The sequence below is a fragment of the Capsella rubella genome, unplaced genomic scaffold (genome assembly GCF_000375325.1).
Source record: "Capsella rubella cultivar Monte Gargano unplaced genomic scaffold, Caprub1_0 scaffold_8, whole genome shotgun sequence".
Lineage (NCBI taxonomy): Eukaryota > Viridiplantae > Streptophyta > Magnoliopsida > Brassicales > Brassicaceae > Capsella > Capsella rubella.
Genome location: NW_006238916.1, coordinates 11,070,437 through 11,090,742, shown reverse-complemented (window position 1 = coordinate 11,090,742; position 20,306 = coordinate 11,070,437). Strand labels below are relative to the sequence as shown.

Sequence of the window (20,306 nt, the reverse complement as noted above, 5' to 3'; positions counted from 1 at the left end):
ATAACAAATCAGCAAAAACAAAAGAGTTGACAAAAAAAAAAAAAAGAAGACCAAAAAATTAGCCAAAAGGACAAAATTAAAGACTAATAATTAATTAGGAATTTTAATAAGTAAACGGCGACAACACGAACCAAACTAGAAACGCAACTCGTCGCCGCCGCACCCACCGCGTCCAGACGTCGACGAACCAGTACAGCTAATACCGCCGCCAACCAAAGCGGCAGCCGCAGCAACCGCATTGTTCCGCTCCAAATGGCAAAGCTGACGTAGCTTAGTGGGGACATACCAAATAGAGAGGCGAGGGTGAGCGTTAAAGACGGCGTCAATATCCCAGCCATGACGACAAGCGATGTTCACAAGTGGCTTGTAACAAGCCTGACGCCACGAGCCAACGTTCTCACCGCGTTCTTTGAAAGACCTTCGAAGAGCGTTCGAAGCGTCTTCGTCTAGACAGTGGAGAGCGTAACAGTGGACGTAGTGTCGCATTTTGGGCTTGTTTATGTAACTCGCCCCAGATTTCTTCGCGTACCTAAACACTTGGTTCGTCACCTATTTTACACGTTGACCACAAAATAAAAGAGTTATTACTAATTTTATTAGTAACAAACTAAATTAAATAATTAACTCTAGTTGTAAAATGATATAACCACTTGTTAGACTAGACAAGTAACTACACCCCAACAAACACAAAACTGATAAATCAATATACTGAAACCAACAAATTTAGAAAGAAAACAATTAAATTAGAATACTTTTTGTTTGCTTTTTGTATTTTTTGGTTATGATCTGTAAACCTCAGATTTTAATAACGTGCGTCTGAACAAGCAATGGCACAGAGCTCATGGATTCTGTACTATCGTCGCTAGAGGAAAGAAGACCCTTTATTATCCGCTGAGTAATAGCCTGATGCTTCTACATTTATATATATACACACAAATATCCCTATAAATTGTCAAAAAAAATAGTCTAATAAGTAATCTATATGAATGTGGATGCATGCAGAAATTGAATGTAACGAATGAGGATATCGTATCTAACAATCTCATGTCGTTTTAGCCAAAAACAAAAAAGAAAACAACAGTGTCCTTTCCCCAACTCGACACGTCTTCGTACGGTTTACTGTCAAAAATTTAAATTGCAAATCTAACTAATATTTATTCCGAACACATGATGAGAGAAATGAAAAAGAGAAAAACAAAATATCAGAACCTATAATAAGTCTTTGCCAGACATAGCAAAAAAAAAAAAAACAATCCTGAACTCGTGACTTGTCAAACTTGCTTTTAGAACAGCTGTCCATGATTATAGCTATAGTTTCCCTACCATACCCCATTAATTCCGACACCAATTTTATTTGTTCTTTTTCTTTTCAAGAAGACGATATTTATAAGTAAAATGAACGGTCAGGATCAGATGATGGAAGATAAAATCGAAAGATACCTTGGTGGGGCATTTCTCGCCACGGTCTTTAGCTATCGTCTGAACCTGAAGAAGGAACTCACGGCATTGTTCGTACAAATGGAACAGATAATCCAAACCGTTCTTTTTGCCACGTGCCACTTCCCCTGGCTCCGTTACGATAAACGGATGCTCCCTCTGTCTCTCCGTCCCCATCCCACCACCACCTCCGTTACCGTTATCCATCCCGTCATCATCCTCGCCTTCATTGCCGTCGTCGTCGGTTTCCACTGACGCCACCATCGGTTTCTTTCTCCTCCTTTGCTGTTGCTTCTTCATCTTTGCTTGACCTGCTTCCCAATACCCACTCCCTCCTCCGCCGTTATTTCCCGCCGCATCTGTCTGGTCTTGCTGCTGCACCGGTTCTTCTGATAACCCTGTCCAGTCATCTACGTATATAAATTTTGTCACAATAATAATATTTTTTTCGTTAAAGTTTATGTGTATACTCATTGCATTACTATACATAATACTAATCCTCGTACTTCTTTCACTAGGTCCAATTTACTAAATCCAGATTACAACTGCATACTCTATTACTTTATACACACTAGCTCTAAAATATAGTGATATCATGCATTTTTTTATATATAGAATTTGAAGTAACTACTCAAGAGGCTCAAAAACAATATCAATCGGTATATATTTTGTAACAGAAGCTTAATCTTAAAAATAAATATGTTGATCACAAGTTCAGAACTATCATACATAAATATGTTTGATGATGTGTTCTTGGGAAGATTCATAACTAATTGATTTCTATTAGTCACGTGAACATATCTATACATACATATGTATATATTTGAACATAACTAAATGTGGAGACTATAGCAGTATAATATATACAAAACGTGCGATATTATTTACATGTATTCAATATTATTGTACCTTCTTGGGAGAGGGCATCAAGAGCGTGATGAGTACCGGAATCACCAGCGGCAGAGAGCAGCAAATGACGGCGTCTAGAAGATTCCTCCTCCTCCTCTTCTTGCAATCGTCTCCGTTCAGCTCTTACGGCAGCTTTGATACCGTACCGTTCACCAACGAGAAGCTCCCACCTAAAGATGTGAGAGAGACTGTTCATCATCTCCTCAAGCTCCTCGTCCTTCATACCAACGAGCGTGCTGGCCGTAAAACCCAACTCCGCTATCTTCGCCGCCGTGTAGAAACGGATACCGTAAGCACCAAAGAGTCCCTCTAAACCACCAAGTCGCATCCCGAAAGCCGCCGTCTGAGGTGTTACTGGCTGTTGCTGCTGCGGCGAAGGAGGAACCGGAGGTGGTGCTTGAACCATTGCTCTCATTGGGTTCCATCGGAATAAGCCACTCGTGAAACCTTCAGGATCCATAGTCTCTTTCTTTCTCTCTCTCTCTCTTTTTCGCTTTCTTTACTCTTTAGAGCTGATTGCTTTATTGTAAAAATGACCAGTCGAGCAACTTCTATATATACAACAGTAAAGAATCTAAAAAATAAATACTAGGTTTTTGTATATTCTTTTTTTATATCGCTGTTTTTGCAATAAAGCATTAATGTGTAGAGAGTGTAATGTGATGTAAAGAAGAGATATGTGTCTTGCTGGGATATTGACAGTTGGGACTTAACAAGTCAAACTTTTTCTTTTCATCGACATTCTTCTTCTCTACTCTGATTATGACCATTCGTAATTTGACACGTAAGAATGTAAAATGATTAGGGTTTCTACTGTGATGATCCTCTCTGTTATTGTCTTTTGTTCATAAACTCTTTATTTTGTTTTAAATTTCCTCATGATCCGCATCTTTGTTTCTTTTTGTTTTTGGTTCCTTGACTCTATGCAGTTTGTATCCTGATGAGAGCTAGACCAAAACCGAACCCATTCCACTATTTGGTTAAATTCAAGTGCATGGCCAACCTACTTCTTTTTTCCAAACAAAAGGAATGTTTGTACAGTACATATAGTTTCCACCTTATAACTAATTGCATCTTATATAATATGAACTAAAACTGGTAAGTTATATAGAAAGACGTAAATTTAAACTCGTATTACGTATATTAATTAACACAATAACATTTGTATATATGTATTGACATGGTACCACACACTTCCTCTGTAAAAATATATCATTCAGATTTCTTGGCTTGAAGGAATCCATATTACCCATATAGGGTTATATATAGAGAGTATAGACCATGTACGTTTATCTAGATGCTTTGGTAGTATAGTAAAGTTATTTTTTTGTTTGTTTCAAAATAATTTTTGGTATGATAAGAAATATTATTAAGCACTCTCTCGTGACTCTTAACTAAGAATTTTAATATATAGCATTGTAAATAATAAAAAATTTAAAAGTTTTTCAGATTTTCTGAATTAATACAAAAATAAAGATTTGTACATACAAGCTAGGTATGTGTTTTAGAGCGCCATAGGGGGAAATTACAAATAAGGGAGATGACAACACGTAAGGGGACGTAGAAGAGATTAGACCCATACAAAGTTTATGGGATTAGATAGACTGGAAACACACCTGACCCCTATATGTATATCCCTTTTGAATTTATACACTTAGCATTTATTATTATTTTCTTTCCAATAACGCAAATAAAGGTTTCATTTATTGTAAAGAAATGATACATTTAACAGCTTTTGTTAATTTTATTTATCAAAGCAACAAAAAAAATATTTAGAAACGAGAAAACCCCGATCATCAATCAGTGAACCTCTTTAATGGAAATAGGAACTGAGGATAGGATTTGACATTAGTTACGTAACTTGGTCAAGAAACAGTGAACACAAAGCAGAATGCTGTCAAACAAAAAAGAAGAATTAGACATTGGAATTTAGCCGATAAAAAATAAAAAATAAACACTTTATTGTTGGAAAGTTAGCCAATGAGGAAACGACAGGTCAAATCGGAGTTCTGAGAAACTGCTCAGTCTGTTCTTTCAATTTGACTGTCTCACTCCCTCAGTTTCTCCCCTCTTACCTTTTTTTTTTTTTAATCTCTAACATTACTACTACGTATAAGTACATGTATTATATATATATATATCATCATATTCATCATTGCGAGTTGCGACTAATAGTGTACTCTTTGATACTGTTCTCACCACTGTTATTTAACTGTTGCAGTTTTAGAATCCTGAAAAGATTGAATCTAATGTGTTCTCAAGCCCCCCTATTACTAGTTTACTACTATCCCTATTTCCTCAATATCAGTTTCATATTAGTTTTTTAAAGTGACTTAAATAACTAATCATACTTATATATATTAATGTTTTAAACTTTTAGGCTATATATGAATGTTGAGAAGATTTTGAGTGGCTTTTAGATTTTAGTTTTTAGTTGTTTTTTTTGATCAAAAGTTTTTAGTTTTTAGTTTTTACACAAAAAAAAAAAAGAAAAAAAAAAGTTACATAGAAGAAATCTTAAAAACTATTTAAATTAGATTTTGGATTTTGTTAACAAATTGGTAAATACACTTAGAATCTGGATTCCTATACTTTGCTTGATTGGCAATAAAATTGATTTCATAATTTTAATTTTATAAGATCTTGAATGGCAATAAAATTGATTTTCATAAAATCTAAAACTAAAAACCATTTTAAAAACCAAACAAATTTATAATTTTAATTACATTTTAGGCCCTTTTAATAATGGGCTTACAGTAATCTCGCCCAGTCCATTGCGTCGTTAATATTAGTTAAGTAGCTGACGTGGACGGGTCATCTCACCCCAACGACTTCCCTCTTTCGCGAAATTGGGATCCCACCCAAAACGACGTCGCGAACACCATAGACGAGAATCTCTCTTTCTTCTCCCTTCTTCCTCGTTTCTTCGCATCTTCAAAATGAGAATCGCTGTGCTCTTGCTGTCAACTCTGGGCGTGATCTAGCCAAAATCGGTTGCGATTTTTTTTTATCTTCGTTCCATTTTTCGAAGTCTCATTCTCGACGAACTCGTTTTTAGCAACTACTACCTTAATCTCTGACATTTCAACTGTTCTCCGTCGATCTTTATATACTTTATATGTTTGCCTCCGATAATCTCGGATTTTGAAGATCCTAGGTGGTTCTGAGGGAAGCAAGAGGTAGAAAATGAAGTTATCGAGCTTGGTTTTGATCTTCATTGTTTGTAACCTCACCTTCTCGACGATTTCTGCTTTCCGTCTGAGTCCTAGTCAACCAACTGAGCGAATTTCAGGTGATTTCTATCTTCCCATCTCTGCAGAGAAGCTCCATCTATGGATTTCAGTAATTGATTTCATGTTCTTACTTGGATTCAGCTCTTTACTTCGACTTCTAGGGATTCTCCGTTAGTGAGTTTTTGTGGTCATCAGTTAGTTTGCTAATCGAAATGAAGACTAGGCTTTAATCTTTTGGTCGAGGTTTCCTATGTTTGATTTTCATTTCTACACATTGCTCTTTGGATTCTAATTGAATCTGGGGGAAAATGTTAAACTAAGATGCCAATTAAATGCAAGATTCATGCCTCAGTTAGCCGATTCATTATCTTGTTTTTGAGCTTTTACTTTGATTTTGCATTATTTTCCACATTCTATAGCTCATCTATGCAGTTTAGTCATTGTTTCTGGAATTCAGTGATTTGATGTTCAAGCAGAATCATGTGAATATTGAATTGTGTGTCTGTTTTCTGTTTTTTTTTTCCTGATATTTAGGTAGTGCTGGTGATGTGTTGGAAGATGATCCTGTGGGAAGACTGAAAGTCTTTGTTTATGAGCTTCCAAGTAAATACAATAAGAAGATACTTCAGAAAGACCCGAGATGTCTAAACCACATGTTTGCTGCTGAGATATATATGCAACGGTTTCTTTTGTCCAGCCCTGTTCGAACACTTAATCCCGAGGAAGCTGATTGGTTCTACGTCCCTGTGTACACCACTTGTGATCTCACTCCTAATGGGCTTCCTCTCCCTTTTAAATCTCCACGAATGATGAGAAGTGCCATTCAGCTCATTGCTTCCAACTGGCCATACTGGAATCGGACAGAAGGAGCTGACCACTTCTTTGTAGTGCCTCATGACTTTGGAGCCTGTTTCCATTATCAAGTAAACAAAATAATTTTCTCCGAATCTCTCTTGTACTTGCTATCCTAAATTTCTAATTAGGCTTTTCACTTTGCTTCACCAATGCTTCTACACTATCCTGAATGGTGTTGAACTTGTTCTCTGAATTATTTCCAGTTCTGCAAGTTGTGAATTGATCACTGTTGCATACAACATCTTAACTGAATTCCTAGTCATGTCTACGAATTCAGATACATTTCTGTTTGTGTTTGAAAGATCCTTGCTGAGCCTCGGGTTAAGTTATGCACTTGTTTCATCATGGGATGTACTACGAACCAGAAGTCTATAACTAGTGTTCAGTAGGTCTTAATACCTACATATAGGCCTCGGGTTAAGTTGTGCCCTTTTTCGTCATGGAATATACTAGGAACCAGAAGTCTATAACTAGTGTTCAGTTTCTTTATACCTCCATACTTATAATGGCAATCAACTTGCAAAGCCTTTTTGATGCAGCTGAAATAATTATGCTGAGTTGTGGTAACAAATATTTGTCCTGAATATTGCTAACCTGTCATAAGTGATATATTGTTTGTTTCTGACTGTTGCAGGAAGAGAAGGCTATAGGAAGGGGAATACTACCCTTGCTTCAACGGGCTACACTAGTGCAGACATTTGGTCAAAGGAATCATGTTTGCTTGAAAGAGGGTTCCATCACTGTTCCTCCGTATGCTCCACCTCAGAAGATGCAGTCACATTTGATTCCTGAGAAAACTCCTCGATCCATCTTTGTTTATTTCAGAGGATTGTTTTATGATGTGGGAAATGATCCTGAGGGTGGCTATTATGCGAGGTAACTATTTTCTTGTTAGAATGCTTATCTATGTTCTAAAAGAATTTCAGAATTCACATTAAACAGTTCATAAATTGCTTTACTGATTTGAGATTGTGGATATGGGCACAGGGGCGCAAGAGCAGCTGTATGGGAAAACTTCAAAGACAATCCGCTGTTTGACATCTCAACAGAGCACCCAACAACATATTATGAGGACATGCAGAGAGCAATCTTCTGCTTATGCCCACTTGGATGGGCCCCTTGGAGTCCAAGACTGGTGGAAGCCGTGATTTTTGGTTGCATCCCTGTGATCATAGCAGATGACATCGTGTTACCTTTTGCAGATGCGATCCCTTGGGAAGATATTGGTGTGTTTGTGGATGAGAAGGATGTTCCTTACCTGGACACAATACTTACATCAATTCCACCAGAGGTTATACTGAGGAAACAGAGGTTGTTGGCAAACCCGTCGATGAAACAGGCGATGCTGTTCCCACAACCGGCTCAACCAGGGGATGCGTTTCATCAAGTGTTGAATGGGTTGGCTCGTAAGCTGCCTCATGAGAGGAGTGTGTATCTTAGACCAGGTGAGAAGCTGTTGAACTGGACGGCAGGACCTGTCGCTGATCTGAAACCTTGGTAAGGACCAGAGTTGGAACTTGATTGAATGATTCTATTGGTTGGTTTTGTTTTTCCTGTGTCTGTATTTTGTAGATTCAGAACCTTTTTTTTGTTATATAGAGGGGGAAATAGCTTCATCATTGTAATGAAAACTAGAATCCTATTTGAAAGTATGATATGATATCTCACTAGAGAGACGAGCAAAACAAATTTCTTGATCTCCTTCCGTTTATAACCATTCCAGTGAAAGTGGGAACTGATGATATGAACGAAGGGTCAAACGGTCAATTTAGTTGGAAAAATCAAAAATTTTAAAAATCCGACCTGCCGGAATCGAACCAGCGACCTAAAGATTGTCTGCTAACACTACAGTCTTCCGCTCTACCAACTGAGCTAAGGTCGGTTATTAATTACAGCCAGTCTCTAAATAGATTTAATAAAACAGTTCTTAGTTGTGAGTTGTGACTACACCAATATCATAAACACATACATACATAACCACTAAACTTGGCAAGTGCGATTTGTTTCCCAAAACCATCTGACTAAAAAAAACAATGGCACTAAACGAACATAATATTCCAACATTTGCAAACTTTCAACAGCTTCAGAAGTTGATCTCACGTCTCTCTGCAAAGAATTTTCCAGTCACCGCCTCTTCAGAAAGAACCAGGCTAAGCCAAACTCCGGTATCAGCTGCATCTTCAGGTGGCATATTCCCGGCGTAGCCAGTCATAGCAGTCTTCACCCAACCAGGACAAAAGCTGTTAACATAAATCTTTTCTTCCTCTCCTCTTCTAGAAAGTTCTTTTGCCATAAGTCTCGTGTAAGCATTGACGGCAAGCTTAGACATGGAGTAGTCGGTGAATGTCTGAGGCCATCCGCCTGATTCCCAAGTTCCGTCTTTTACTTGGTTGATGAATTCAGAGACAGTTCTGTCTATAAGTTCCTCGGTCAGTGAATCCGGATTGCTTAGCTGTTCTCTCAACTCTAGACTTGCAAGTCTCTGTAATTCATACGATTTCATGGCATGAGTTTTACAAAGGTTTCCTATAACAAAAGTTGTAAGAATTAACAATGAAAGAGTTGCTTACATTACGTCTGCCGTTAACTCTACCTAGCCGAGAACTAACGTTAACAATACGAGCGCAATGAGGGAATGGTCTCATCAATGGTATCATAGCTTTGGTCATATTTTTGGTTCCAAAATAGTTAGTAGATATAACTGTCTCGGCAAATTCAACCGAATTATCTGAGCCGAGATTGTAGTTGACACCAGCATTGTTCACCTGAAATACACAGTAACACAAAAATGCGTACAATCAATCAAGGAAAGAAAATAAAGCAGACGATCTCTGCTCTCTACGGTGATGAATTCGATAAGGATCTTACGAGAATATCTAAACCTCCAAATGCTTGCTTAATCCAGCAAGCAAACTCTCTAATAGACGAGGCGTCCGTGACATCAAGCTGATGAAAATAAACCTTGAGAAATTTTCCTTGATCCCTCAAGGATTTAACTGCTTCAAGGCCAGCATCCACGTTTCTGGCTGTAAGAACAACCGTCAATCCATGACCTGCAAGCTGTCTTGCAATCTCAAGTCCAATTCCACGGTTTGAACCGGTCACCACAGCTACATTATCACAAGACCACCACCTGAAATCACAAGTCAAAATCAAGAAGAGTGCTTCAAAGACATGAACTTCTTTATTTTCAGTTTCGACAGAAGTATACATTGGTTTAATTAACCCCAAATCTATAAGTACCAAGAATGCTAATTCAATTTGCTCAATAATCTCCATTCCCAAATGAAGAAAAATAGACAAATCAAAGCTAAAAGCCTAATACATTAGTTAAAAATCCCACTGTAAGAGAACCTAGAAATGGATACAAAGCAGCCGAACAATTGGAGAAATTAGGATAGAGTATGCATACCTGTGGTGGTCAGAGTAAGGGATCGTTCGAAGGAGAGAGATCTCCTGCATCCTTTTCTCTCTTCTCTCCCGCGCTTTCTCCTTGTTCGTCATCGTCTTACTCCCTCGCTCTCGTCCCTGGTGTTGGGGTGCACCGTTTGTCCTCCTAGTCGTGCCCGCAGGAAATCAAATTCGTCATGAGGACCTTCAACTTTTATCAATACCACATATTAGCCCAAAATCTTTTAGTGAAACTATTTTATCCACCAGTTCCGATTATAATAATAACTGGTATGCTTTAAAATCTTAAATTGAGTGGGTTCATACCCAAACCGGTTACGGAAGAAGATAATATCTTCTTTGGTAAGAGAATTGAAACCGGGTTTGTGACGAGAGTGAGGACGTCACTGGGTACACGTGTCAGGTAATAAAGATACTCGGGTACTTACGTCTCTGCGCTTGGCACAATTCGTAATTCACATGATAAATAGATAACTCTGGAATCCTTCTTCTCCATTGGGCAATCCATTCAATTCCAAGCGGGAAACGTCATTCTCTGTTTATCCGAATCCGTTTTCACGTAAACCTATCTCTCTCTTTATCTGTCATCTGTGTTTTGTTTTCGCAATTGAATTCTGGGTTTTGAATTTTTTTTCTTATTTCTTTTTTCTTCTGTGATTGACTTCTCAATGGAATTTCTTGGTTTTGGGATATTTTATCCTGTAATCATGTTCAAATTTTTGGGTTTTGTCATATTAAGTGTATAGCTCTGTTTATTAATGATCTGAAACCAGGTTCCAATTTTCTTGTTCGAATTTTGATTCTACTTCAGTATTACGATATGAGATATTAGCTTCTCATTTATCTGTTTTTGAGTCATCGGTTGCTTGGCAAAGTTTTGAAATTTTGGATTTTTTTTGTATAAGCAACCATGTACTTCTGGTTAAATTAGGAATCAAGTGGTTGTGATAGTTTTTCCAATCAAAATCAAACAAAGTTAGGTTTAGTGTTTGGTATACTTTATTCATGGTTATGAGTTTTACGAGATATATCACATTTCTTACCTCTCCATATATGATCTTGAAACAGGAGATAATGGCTCGTAACCACAGGAGATCGTTGATCTTCTTCTTTGTTCTTTCTCTGCTCGCATTGACCTTCTCACCGAGCCTCGGCTCTCTAGGGACCGAGAAAAAGATAAAATCTGCAATCTTTTTCTCACCAAAACTGGTGATGAATCCAGGATCAGTTTCAAATTCTTACTTATTTGATATCGATTTCCCAAGAGGGCATATCGGCCTCAAAAGTTTCGATGCTCAAGTGGTTGATGAAGCGGGCAAACCCGTCCCTCTACACGAGACATATCTGCACCATTGGATTGTCGAACCTTACTATGTGCGTAAAGGTTCTAAACTTCCACAGCAAGAAATGTTTAGGAATCACGGATTTCAAAGGCAAGATCCCCGAAGCAGTCTTGGTTCTAGTTCGGATATTATTCTTGTAAAAAACGGAGGGTTGTGCAGGGGTGCAGTACTCAGACATTACTTTGGGTCAGGATCAGAAACCCGCAAAACCTCGACGTATATTCCTGATCCTTACGCAGTTGAAATCGATAATCCTGAGGAGAGACCTGAGGGTTATGAATTCAAATGGCTTCTCAACATTCACGCAATAGACACCAGAGGTGCGGAAGACAAGACAGGATGCATAGAATGTCTGTGTGATCTATATAATGTAACCATTGATGAGTACGGTCGAGCTATAGGACCTGGCTACAAAGGAGGTTTATACTGCTGCTATGATAAGACTCAATGTCGGGTGAAAAGCGGATTTGACAATGGGGAGAAAACAAGAACTCTGTTTTTGAAGTACACCGTGAGATGGGTTGATTGGGACAACACTGTTTTGCCCGCTAAAATTTATATTCTGGATGTTACAGATTCTTGGAAAAAAACAGAGGGATCAATAGGAGATGGCCAAGAACATCATTGCCATGTCAGTAAGAACATTCCTATCTGCTTAATTCTGTCACTTCGAGTTCATTTTCTAATAATTAGTCTATGTGCTTTTTCAGGTGGAATACGAGGTGAAACCGTGCAAAACCAATGGCGATGGATGCATTGATGTCAAGAAAAAGAGCTTAATGATGCCATTTAATGGGTATATTGTCTACAGCGTAGCTCACCAACACGCGGGTGGTATAGGTGCAGCTCTGTACCGAGAGGTAACTAATTTAGTTAAGGCTACTGCAAAAACATAAAGTTGAAACTCTTTAAATGATTTGAGACTCTTCACTCATGTGTTGTGGAACAGAACGGTGAAGGAATATGTACTTCGATACCAAAGTATGGCAATGGAGTTGAACCTGGAAACGAAGCTGGTTACATTGTTGGAATGTCGTCTTGCTATCCTGCCGATCCAGTGAAAGTGGACTATGGAGAGACATTCACTTTGGAGGTTAATTACAGTAATGTCGTTGGTCATACCGGCGTTATGGGACTCTTTTACATCGTCGTTTCTCAGCAGCTGCCTGAACCAGAGAGCTCCTTGCCTAATCTTTTTCAGGTAACCACCCGGTAGTACTGTTTGGAAGATATTGCCATATGAGTAAGTACTAACGTCAGTATATGTGATATGTCACTTCCTTGTAGGCACCTGCGAGTAGCGTGAGCTTCTTAGCATTTTTGGCTGTGACAGTGGTGGTAGCGGTAGTGGTTCTAATATCCGCCGTGATATACAGGAGACAGAACCGGGAAGATGGTTACCAATCTCTTAGTACATGAAAAAAGAGAGTAAAACCATGTCGACTTCATGTTTTACTTGAAAGTGAAGTTTGTTTGTATACGTCAGTAACTTTTATTCATACAGGAAAAGAGAAGTTTGTTTTGTATACGAAGAATTAAGAATAAAAGATCATTTTGTTACCATCTTCCTCTGATGTGATATTATTTCTGTAACAGTTACGTGTAAGAACTTTGAACTGTCAAATACATCACATTCACACGATATTGCAAAGTTGCAAATGATCTACATATCAAAAAGTGTAAGAAGCATTATCCATTCGTTTAATCTTTGACAAAACCGTGGGTTGTGAGTTGCTTTATTGGGTTTTAACAAAGCTTGGCTCAGTGAGGCTAATGGTAAATTTGGCTCTTTTAGCTTCACATGATTCGTAGTTTATAAATGTGGGACGTATAGTAGTTGAATAAACCATCATAGTCAAACAGATCTTTACTTTTTTGGTCATGTGAAAATTGTGACAGATGGGACGTAGTAGTTGAATAAAGAACCATCTCACTCTCAGAATAGAAATATCTCACAAGGTCTAATAACCACCTCACAATCTAAACAAAAATATCTCCCAAAGGACTATTATATATAAACTTGAAACAGGAGATAAAGTGGGAAGTGAAACCGTACGTACCCTGTCACTGAATGACGAGAGTGACGACGACACGTGCCAGATTACAACTAAGCTCTTGTCTCTTTGCTTTTCGTACATAATTCACATAATAAATTAGATTACTCTCGAATCCTTCTTCTTCGTTCATTCGAAGCGGGAAACGTCATCTCTGTTAACCCACGTAAACCCCTCTTCTCTCACTCTTTCTTTGTTTCTCTCTAGTTGGTTTAGCAATCCAATAATCTCTTGTTTTTGGTTTCACAAACAATTTTTTGGGTTGTAGAACATCTAACTGGAAACCATATATATAAGATACATTCGAATTTTTAAAAATGTCTACACTTATGTTTATGGATCATCTAAAACCAGGTTTCAACTTTAGTTTATACTTGTACTTCAGGATGATATGAAATATATAGTAGCTTCACATATTATATCTGTTTTTGAGTCATTGGTTGCTGAAAAGTTTTTCAATTTTAGATTTTTCTAACAAGCAACCATGTACTTCAACCACACTCCTTACCTCTATCTATATATATAATATTGAAACAGGAGATAATGGCTCGTTACCACAGGAGGTCATTGATCTTGTTTTTAGTTCTTGCTCTGTTCGCATTAACCATCATATCACCGAGCCAAGGCTTTCTAGGAACCGAGAAAAAGATAAAATCTGAAGTCTTTTTCTCACCAAAACTAGTGATGAATCCAGGATCAGTTTCAAATTCTTTCTTATCCGACATCGATTTCCCAAGAGGGCATATCGGCCTCAAGAGTTTCGACGCTGAAGTGGTTGACGAAGCAGGCGACCCCGTCCCTCTACACGAGACATATCTGCACCACTGGTTGCTCAGACCTTACTATGCCCGTATAGGTTCGAAGTTTCTACAGCAAGAAATGTTTAGGAATGATGGGTTTCAAAGGCAAGATCCCGAAAGCAATCCTGATTCGGGATCAGATACTATTCCTGTAAGAAACGGAGGGCTGTGCACGAATTCACTCTTATATTTCTTTGGTTCAGGATCAGAAACCCGCAATACCTCGACGTATCTTCCTGATCCTTATGCGATTGAAGTCGATAATCCTGAGGAAAGACCTGATGGCTATGAATTCAAATGGCTTCTTAACGTTCACGCAATAGACACCAGAGGTGTGGAGGACAGGACAGGATGCATAGAATGTCTGTGTGATCTGTATAATGTAACCATTGATGAGTACGGTCGAGCTATAGGACCCGGCTACAAAGGAGGTCTATACTGCTGCTATGATAAGACTCAATGTCGGGTGAAAAGCGGATTTGACAATGGGGAGAAAACAAGAAATCTGTATTTGAAGTATACCGTGAGATGGGTTGATTGGGACAACAAGGTTTTGCCCGCTAAAGTTTATGTTCTCGATGTTACGGATTCTTGGAAAAAACCAGAGGGATCAATAGGAGATAGCCAAGAACATCATTGCCATGTCAGTAAGAACTACCTTAATTCTGTTAAATCTGACTTCAATTTCTAATAATTTCTTGGTCTATGTGCTTGTTCAGGTGGAATACGAAGTGAAACAGTGCAAAACCAATGGCGATGGATGCATTGATGTTAAGAAAAACAGCTTTATGATGCCATTTAATGGGTATATCATTTACGGCGTGGGACACCAGCACTTGGGTGGTATCGGTGCTGCTCTATATCGAGAGGTAGTTTAGGCTATTGCAAAAATGAAAAGATTGAAAACAAATTTGTATTGGATTGAGACTCTTCACTCATGTGTTGTGGAACAGAACGGTGAAGGAATATGTACTTCGATGCCGAAGTATGGCAATGGAGTTGAACCTGGAAATGAAGCTGGTTACATTGTTGGAATGTCGACTTGTTATCCTACTGATCCAGTGGAAGTGAGCTATGGAGAGACGCTGAATGTGGAGTTTAATTACAGTAGTGCCGTTGGTCATACCGGAGTGATGGGACTCTTTTACATCGTCGTTGCTCAACAGTTGCCTAAACCAGAGAGCTTCTTGCCTAATCTTTTTCAGGTAACCACCCGATACCTTTTGGGAAATTTTGCCATATGGACTATGTACTAACGTTAGTATATGTGATATTTCACTTCCTTGTAGGTACCTCCGAGAAGCTTGAGCTTCTTAGCAGTTTTGGCTGTGACGGTGGTGGTAGCGCTAGTGGTTCTAATAGCAGCCATGATATACCGGAGACAGAACCGGGAAGATGGTTACCAATCTCTTAGTACATGAAAAAAGAGTGAAACCATGTCGACTACATGTTTTACTTGCAAGTGAAGTTTGTTTCATTGTTTGTGACTTTGTGTACGAATAATAATTAAGAATAAAATATATTATTTTGTTGTCGTCTTCCTGTAATATGATTTCTGTAACAGCTACGTGTAAGAATTGCAGTGTCAGATAGTATATCACATTCACACGATATTGCAATGGCCTACATACAAAGCGTCTATCAAAGCATGCTAAAATCATATTTTTTGATTTTTTTTTTTTTTGATTTTTTTTTTATCACTGCTGGACCAAAGATGGTTTTATTCTGGTTTAAAGCAGGTAAACCGGTTAAAATTAACAATCAACCTAGACCGGCTTTATTTGACTGGTGTTTTTTGTGTGTCTGGAAGTAGACACAGTTGAAGTGGTCAATGAAAAATAATGGAGTCTCCTCCAGCTGTCCATGGAAGTTTGAGGCTGATATTTTTTGCTTACCGACCTCAAAATCTCAGAGACAAAAAAAAAAAGAAAAAACTGTTTTGTCCAATTAACTTTTTTGGATTCTGATTTTGAAAATTTCCGAGATTCCTGGACTAATAAACTCTACTCTTCCAGGAATGAAGAGACGTTAGAATCATTCAAATCTTTTGAATTTTTGCTCATCTGGATTTCTCCATTTTCGTTAATCAGCAATGGAGACGAAGAAATCAAACCAAAATCCGGCTAAGAAGCCACCCGTGGAGCCAACAATGGAGCACGTGCTGGTGGCATTACGCGAGACCAAGGAGCAGAGAGAGATCAGGATTCGGAAACTGTTCGAGTTCTTCGACAATTCTAAAGTAGGGTTCTTAGACGGTACCCAGATCGAGAAAGGTCTGTCTTCGCTTAGCATTCCTCCAAACTACAGGTACGCTAGTGATTTTCTTAAAGTCTGCGACGCGAATCGAGATGGCTGTGTGGATTACCAGGAGTTTCGTCGTTACATGGACGCCAAGGAGCTTGAGCTGTACAAGATTTTCCAGGCTATTGATGTTGAACGTAATGGTGACATTTGTCCAGAGGAGCTTTGGGAGGCTCTTGATAAAGCTGGTATGTGATTTTGATTCTCCTACTGTTCCATTACTACTACTGTTACGTTGCAACTATCTTCCTTTAAGCAAATGAGGAGACTTTTATTGGTTTACGAATGTGGATTTTGCGCAAATAGACTGGTCGGTGACTTGAATTTTAAAAAGCCACTGTTCTTAACTGTTCTTGATAGCGTTTCCGCTGTTGGTTATTTGATATATTTCTTATAACTGCTCTAGATTACAACTATGCAAGCCATTTACTTATAGCTATGGAGGCAAATGTTTGAGTCAATGAAGGATGACCTTTTTGAGTAGTAAGACAGTTTAATCTGTCTATAAGATGGATTTGTGCTTCAGGCAAATTGAAGTGTGTGTTGATCCCTGGAAAATAGAAACTTTTTGAGTAGGAGATTCAGCATATTAACAATATGTGTGTGAGTGTGTCCATTGGTAAATTTGGCTCTATTACTTTTACATGCTATCGTTTCTCAAAAGCTTTAATGTTATTGTGTAACAGTGTCAATGACCTATATAAACTCCACGGTTATGTTTGTGTAGGCATTAAAATTAAAGATGAGGAATTAGCTTCTTTTATGGATCATGTTGATAAGGATAACAATGGAATTATAACTTTTGAGGAGTGGAGGGATTTTCTTTTGCTAAACCCTCATGAAGCCACAATTGAGAACATTTATCACCACTGGGAAAGGGTATGCTTAATAGACATTGGGGAGCAAGCTGTTATACCAGACGGTGTAAGTACACATGCTCAAAGAAGCAAATTACTTCTTGCGGGAGGAATAGCTGGAGCTGTTTCTAGAACCGCAACAGCGCCTCTGGACCGTCTGAAAGTTGCTTTGCAAGTTCAACGAACGAATTTGGGCGTTGTCCCGACCATTAAAAAAATATGGAGAGAAGATAAGTTGTTGGGTTTCTTCAGAGGTAATGGGTTGAATGTAACCAAAGTTGCTCCTGAAAGCGCCATAAAGTTTGCTGCTTATGAAATGCTGAAACCCATAATTGGGGGAGCAGATGGTGATATTGGTACAAGCGGGAGACTTTTGGCAGGTGGATTAGCTGGTGCAGTAGCTCAAACGGCTATATATCCTATGGATCTTGTGAAGACTCGGTTACAGACTTTTGTGAGTGAAGTTGGGACACCAAAGCTGTGGAAACTCACAAAGGATATCTGGATTCAAGAAGGACCCCGAGCTTTCTACAAGGGTCTTTGCCCTTCTCTTATTGGGATTATCCCTTACGCAGGAATTGACCTTGCTGCTTACGAAACTCTTAAAGACTTATCGAGGACATATATTGACACTGCCGGTGAGATACTAATCGTGCCTTTAAATTCGTAATCTTTTACATGTTACTAAACCATATATGCTGTGCAGAGCCTGGTCCTCTCATTCAACTGGGATGTGGAATGACGTCTGGTGCTCTTGGAGCATCGTGTGTTTACCCGTTACAGGTCATAAGAACAAGGTAAAAAGTCAAATCTAAGCTTTGTTATATCTTTTCGAACTTGTATGCTTTTTCTTCTCTGCCGTTTTAAACTGAGTTCAGTCACTTATCATCAGAATGCAAGCTGATAGCTCAAAGACTAGCATGAGCCAGGAGTTCCTGAAAACACTAAGAGGCGAAGGTCTAAGAGGTTTTTACAGAGGAATCTTTCCCAACTTTTTCAAAGTCATTCCTTCCGCGAGCATTTCGTACCTTGTTTATGAAGCTATGAAGAAAAATCTGGACCTTAACTAAAGTAGCAAGAAACCTAGTGTTGTTGTGTTCACAGATATAACACTGAAAACTCCTTGATGATGGCGAAAAAGACACTTGAGATAATAGGGGCTTTCAAATGGACTCGGTAAAGGTCATTCACCTTGATTTGATTGATTCTTCTTCAGTAGTTTGGTGGTGAAGTCTATAAAGAGCCCTTTATTTAGCCAAAATTTTCCCGAGAGAATAGTTTTGTATTGTATTCAGTGTTGTATGCAGATATCTTTCGTCACTAAAAAAAAATTAACTGATTTTTCCCTTTGTAAGAGAAAGCTTTTGTGAATTTGGTGAAGCTCTTAGATCGTCTGAATGATAAATTGTAGTAGTTTATATCTCGTGAAGCTATGTACAACCCTCAAACATCTGCATCAGTTTCACGCTCAGTTCATCACTTCCGGCCGAATAACAAATGATTTTAACAAGAACTCTGTTTTCGCCAATGTCCTATTCGCTATCACCTCTGTCGCACCGACTTTATCGAACTCGTCGTCGGCGTCAAATGTGGTCTTGAGCTACGCGACTTCGGTTTTCAGATTCATCACAAACCCGTCAACGTTTTGCTTCAATACGATCATTAGGATTTACACACTTCATGACCCGTCTTTGTCTTCTCAACGTTTCTTCGTGGAGATGCGACGTCGCTCTGTTCCTCCAGATTTTCACACTTTCCCTTTCGTATTCAAGGCTTGTGCAGCAAAGAAGACTTGTGATCTTCCATTGGTCAAGACGTTGCATTGTCAAGCTTTGAGATTCGGACTGTTGTCTGATTTGTTCACTTTGAATACTCTGATTCGTGTTTACTCATTGATTGCCCCAATCGGTATTGCCTTGCAGTTGTTCGACGAAAATCCCCAGAGAGATGTTGTTACGTACAATGTGTTGATCGATGGGTTAGTGAAGGGGCGTGAGATTGTTCGTGCAAGAGAGTTGTTTGATTCAATGCCCTTTCGTGATTTGGTTTCATGGAATAGTCTCATTGCTGGGTATGCACAGATGAATCAGTGCAGAGAAGCAATTAACCTTTTTGACGAAATGATTGCTTTGGGTTTGAAACCGGATAACGTCGCCATTGTTTCAACTCTCTCAGCTTGTGCTCAATCAGGGGATTTAGATAAAGGGAAAGCTATTCATGATTACACGAAAAGCAACAGACTTTTCGTAGATTCGTTCCTAGCTACTGGATTGGTGGATTTCTACGCAAAATGTGGTTTCATTGAAATAGCGATGGAGATCTTCGACTTGTGTTCTGATAAAACTTTGTTCACATGGAACGCAATGATCACTGGTCTTGCGATGCATGGTAACGGCAAGCTAACGGTGGATTATTTCCGTAAGATGGTTAGTTCTGGTATCAAACCGGATGGAGTAAGCTTCATAAGCGTTTTAGTGGGTTGTAGCCATTCTGGTCTAGTTGATGAAGCCAGGAACCTTTTTGACGAAATGGGATCTCTGTATCATATTAACAGAGAGCTGAAACATTACGGTTGTATGGCGGATTTGCTTGGAAGAGCAGGGTTGATCGAAGAAGCAGCGGAAATGATCGAGCAAATGCCTAAAGATGGAGGAAAAAGAGAGAAACTATTAGCATGGAGCGGTTTGTTGGGCGGATGTAGAATCCACGGGAACATAGAGATCGCGGAGAAAGCTGCAAAGCAAGTCAAGGCGTTGAGTCCCGAGGATGGAGGAGTGTACAAAGTAATGGTGGAGATGTATGCAAACGCAGAGAGATGGGAGGATGTGGTTAAGGTTAGGGAAGTGATTGAAAGAGATAACAAAGTGAAGAAGAATGCTGGATTTAGTAAGGTTTTGTCATAGCCAGAGAGCCAGAGTCAAAGAAAGTAGTTTTATTTTTTTTGTCTTAGCCAATCTCTATTTGGATTTTCTTGAAAAGTTTGGATCTAAAACTAATGCATCAATGTATGTTTACTATGTAGCTATGTATGCAATAATCATTAGGAGCATAGAGACTCTTGCTCCAACAGAGACTCTAGTTTAATGGACCGTGAAGCCCAATAATG

General features: G+C 38.8%; 7 protein-coding genes and 1 non-coding gene across 12 annotated transcripts; 5 read left to right on the top strand and 3 right to left on the bottom strand.

Moving 5' to 3' along the window:
- Window positions 1-135: 135 nt before the first annotated feature.
- On the bottom strand, window positions 136-2,806 carry LOC17876585 (protein LEAFY). Of its 2 annotated transcripts, none has more exons than XM_023789860.1 (3): window positions 2,347-2,806; window positions 1,441-1,847; window positions 136-549 (listed from the first exon to the last, which is right to left on the bottom strand). In XM_023789860.1, exons 1-3 carry the CDS (start codon window positions 2,804-2,806, stop codon window positions 136-138), a joined length of 1,281 nt encoding a protein of 426 aa, XP_023645628.1. The 2 variants fall into 2 exon arrangements, with proteins under 2 accessions (XP_023645628.1, XP_006282313.1); XM_006282251.1 differs by having other exon boundaries at window positions 1,441-1,835.
- A 2,406-nt stretch (window positions 2,807-5,212) lies between these two features.
- LOC17877195 (probable beta-1,4-xylosyltransferase IRX10L) lies at window positions 5,213-8,131 on the top strand. Its single transcript, XM_006280481.2, has 4 exons — window positions 5,213-5,638; window positions 6,114-6,502; window positions 7,069-7,310; window positions 7,422-8,131. Exons 1-4 carry the CDS (start codon window positions 5,533-5,535, stop codon window positions 7,933-7,935), a joined length of 1,251 nt encoding a protein of 416 aa, XP_006280543.1. The 5' UTR covers window positions 5,213-5,532; the 3' UTR covers window positions 7,936-8,131.
- Window positions 8,132-8,231: 100 nt separating this feature from the next.
- TRNAY-GUA lies at window positions 8,232-8,316 on the bottom strand. The gene is given in 2 exon segments: window positions 8,232-8,267; window positions 8,280-8,316. It is a non-coding gene; the product is annotated as a tRNA-Tyr (tRNA).
- LOC17876819 (carbonyl reductase [NADPH] 1) lies at window positions 8,317-10,024 on the bottom strand. The gene is made up of 4 exons (XM_006280768.2): window positions 9,847-10,024; window positions 9,303-9,567; window positions 9,005-9,199; window positions 8,317-8,916 (listed from the first exon to the last, which is right to left on the bottom strand). The coding sequence occupies exons 1-4, from the start codon at window positions 9,936-9,938 to the stop codon at window positions 8,518-8,520; spliced, it is 951 nt and encodes a 316-aa protein (XP_006280830.1). The 5' UTR covers window positions 9,939-10,024; the 3' UTR covers window positions 8,317-8,517.
- Window positions 10,025-10,316: 292 nt separating this feature from the next.
- Window positions 10,317-12,832, top strand: LOC17877005. Of its 2 annotated transcripts, XM_006280339.2 has the most exons (5): window positions 10,317-10,404; window positions 10,914-11,819; window positions 11,899-12,048; window positions 12,138-12,389; window positions 12,476-12,832. In XM_006280339.2, the coding sequence occupies exons 2-5, from the start codon at window positions 10,920-10,922 to the stop codon at window positions 12,605-12,607; spliced, it is 1,434 nt and encodes a 477-aa protein (XP_006280401.1). In that variant the 5' UTR covers window positions 10,317-10,404; window positions 10,914-10,919; the 3' UTR covers window positions 12,608-12,832. The 2 variants fall into 2 exon arrangements, with proteins under 2 accessions (XP_006280401.1, XP_023640284.1); XM_023784516.1 differs by lacking the exon at window positions 10,317-10,404 and having other exon boundaries at window positions 10,836-11,819.
- A 437-nt stretch (window positions 12,833-13,269) lies between these two features.
- LOC17876862 lies at window positions 13,270-15,646 on the top strand. The gene is made up of 5 exons (XM_006279705.2): window positions 13,270-13,408; window positions 13,780-14,685; window positions 14,762-14,911; window positions 14,996-15,247; window positions 15,332-15,646. The coding sequence occupies exons 2-5, from the start codon at window positions 13,786-13,788 to the stop codon at window positions 15,461-15,463; spliced, it is 1,434 nt and encodes a 477-aa protein (XP_006279767.1). The 5' UTR covers window positions 13,270-13,408; window positions 13,780-13,785; the 3' UTR covers window positions 15,464-15,646.
- A 329-nt stretch (window positions 15,647-15,975) lies between these two features.
- On the top strand, window positions 15,976-18,587 carry LOC17876834 (calcium-binding mitochondrial carrier protein SCaMC-1). Of its 3 annotated transcripts, XM_023777493.1 has the most exons (5): window positions 16,450-16,531; window positions 16,750-16,962; window positions 17,071-17,838; window positions 17,907-17,997; window positions 18,093-18,587. In XM_023777493.1, exons 2-5 carry the CDS (start codon window positions 16,941-16,943, stop codon window positions 18,268-18,270), a joined length of 1,059 nt encoding a protein of 352 aa, XP_023633261.1. In that variant the 5' UTR covers window positions 16,450-16,531; window positions 16,750-16,940; the 3' UTR covers window positions 18,271-18,587. The 3 variants fall into 3 exon arrangements, with proteins under 3 accessions (XP_006279765.1, XP_023633252.1, XP_023633261.1); XM_006279703.2 differs by lacking the exon at window positions 16,750-16,962 and having other exon boundaries at window positions 15,976-16,531; XM_023777484.1 differs by lacking the exon at window positions 16,750-16,962 and having other exon boundaries at window positions 15,976-16,531; window positions 18,079-18,218.
- On the top strand, window positions 18,579-20,217 carry LOC17875433 (pentatricopeptide repeat-containing protein At5g61800). The gene has a single exon (XM_006282033.2). The coding sequence runs from the start codon at window positions 18,598-18,600 to the stop codon at window positions 20,101-20,103; it is 1,506 nt and encodes a 501-aa protein (XP_006282095.1). The 5' UTR covers window positions 18,579-18,597; the 3' UTR covers window positions 20,104-20,217.
- The last annotated feature ends 89 nt before the right edge of the window (window positions 20,218-20,306 follow it).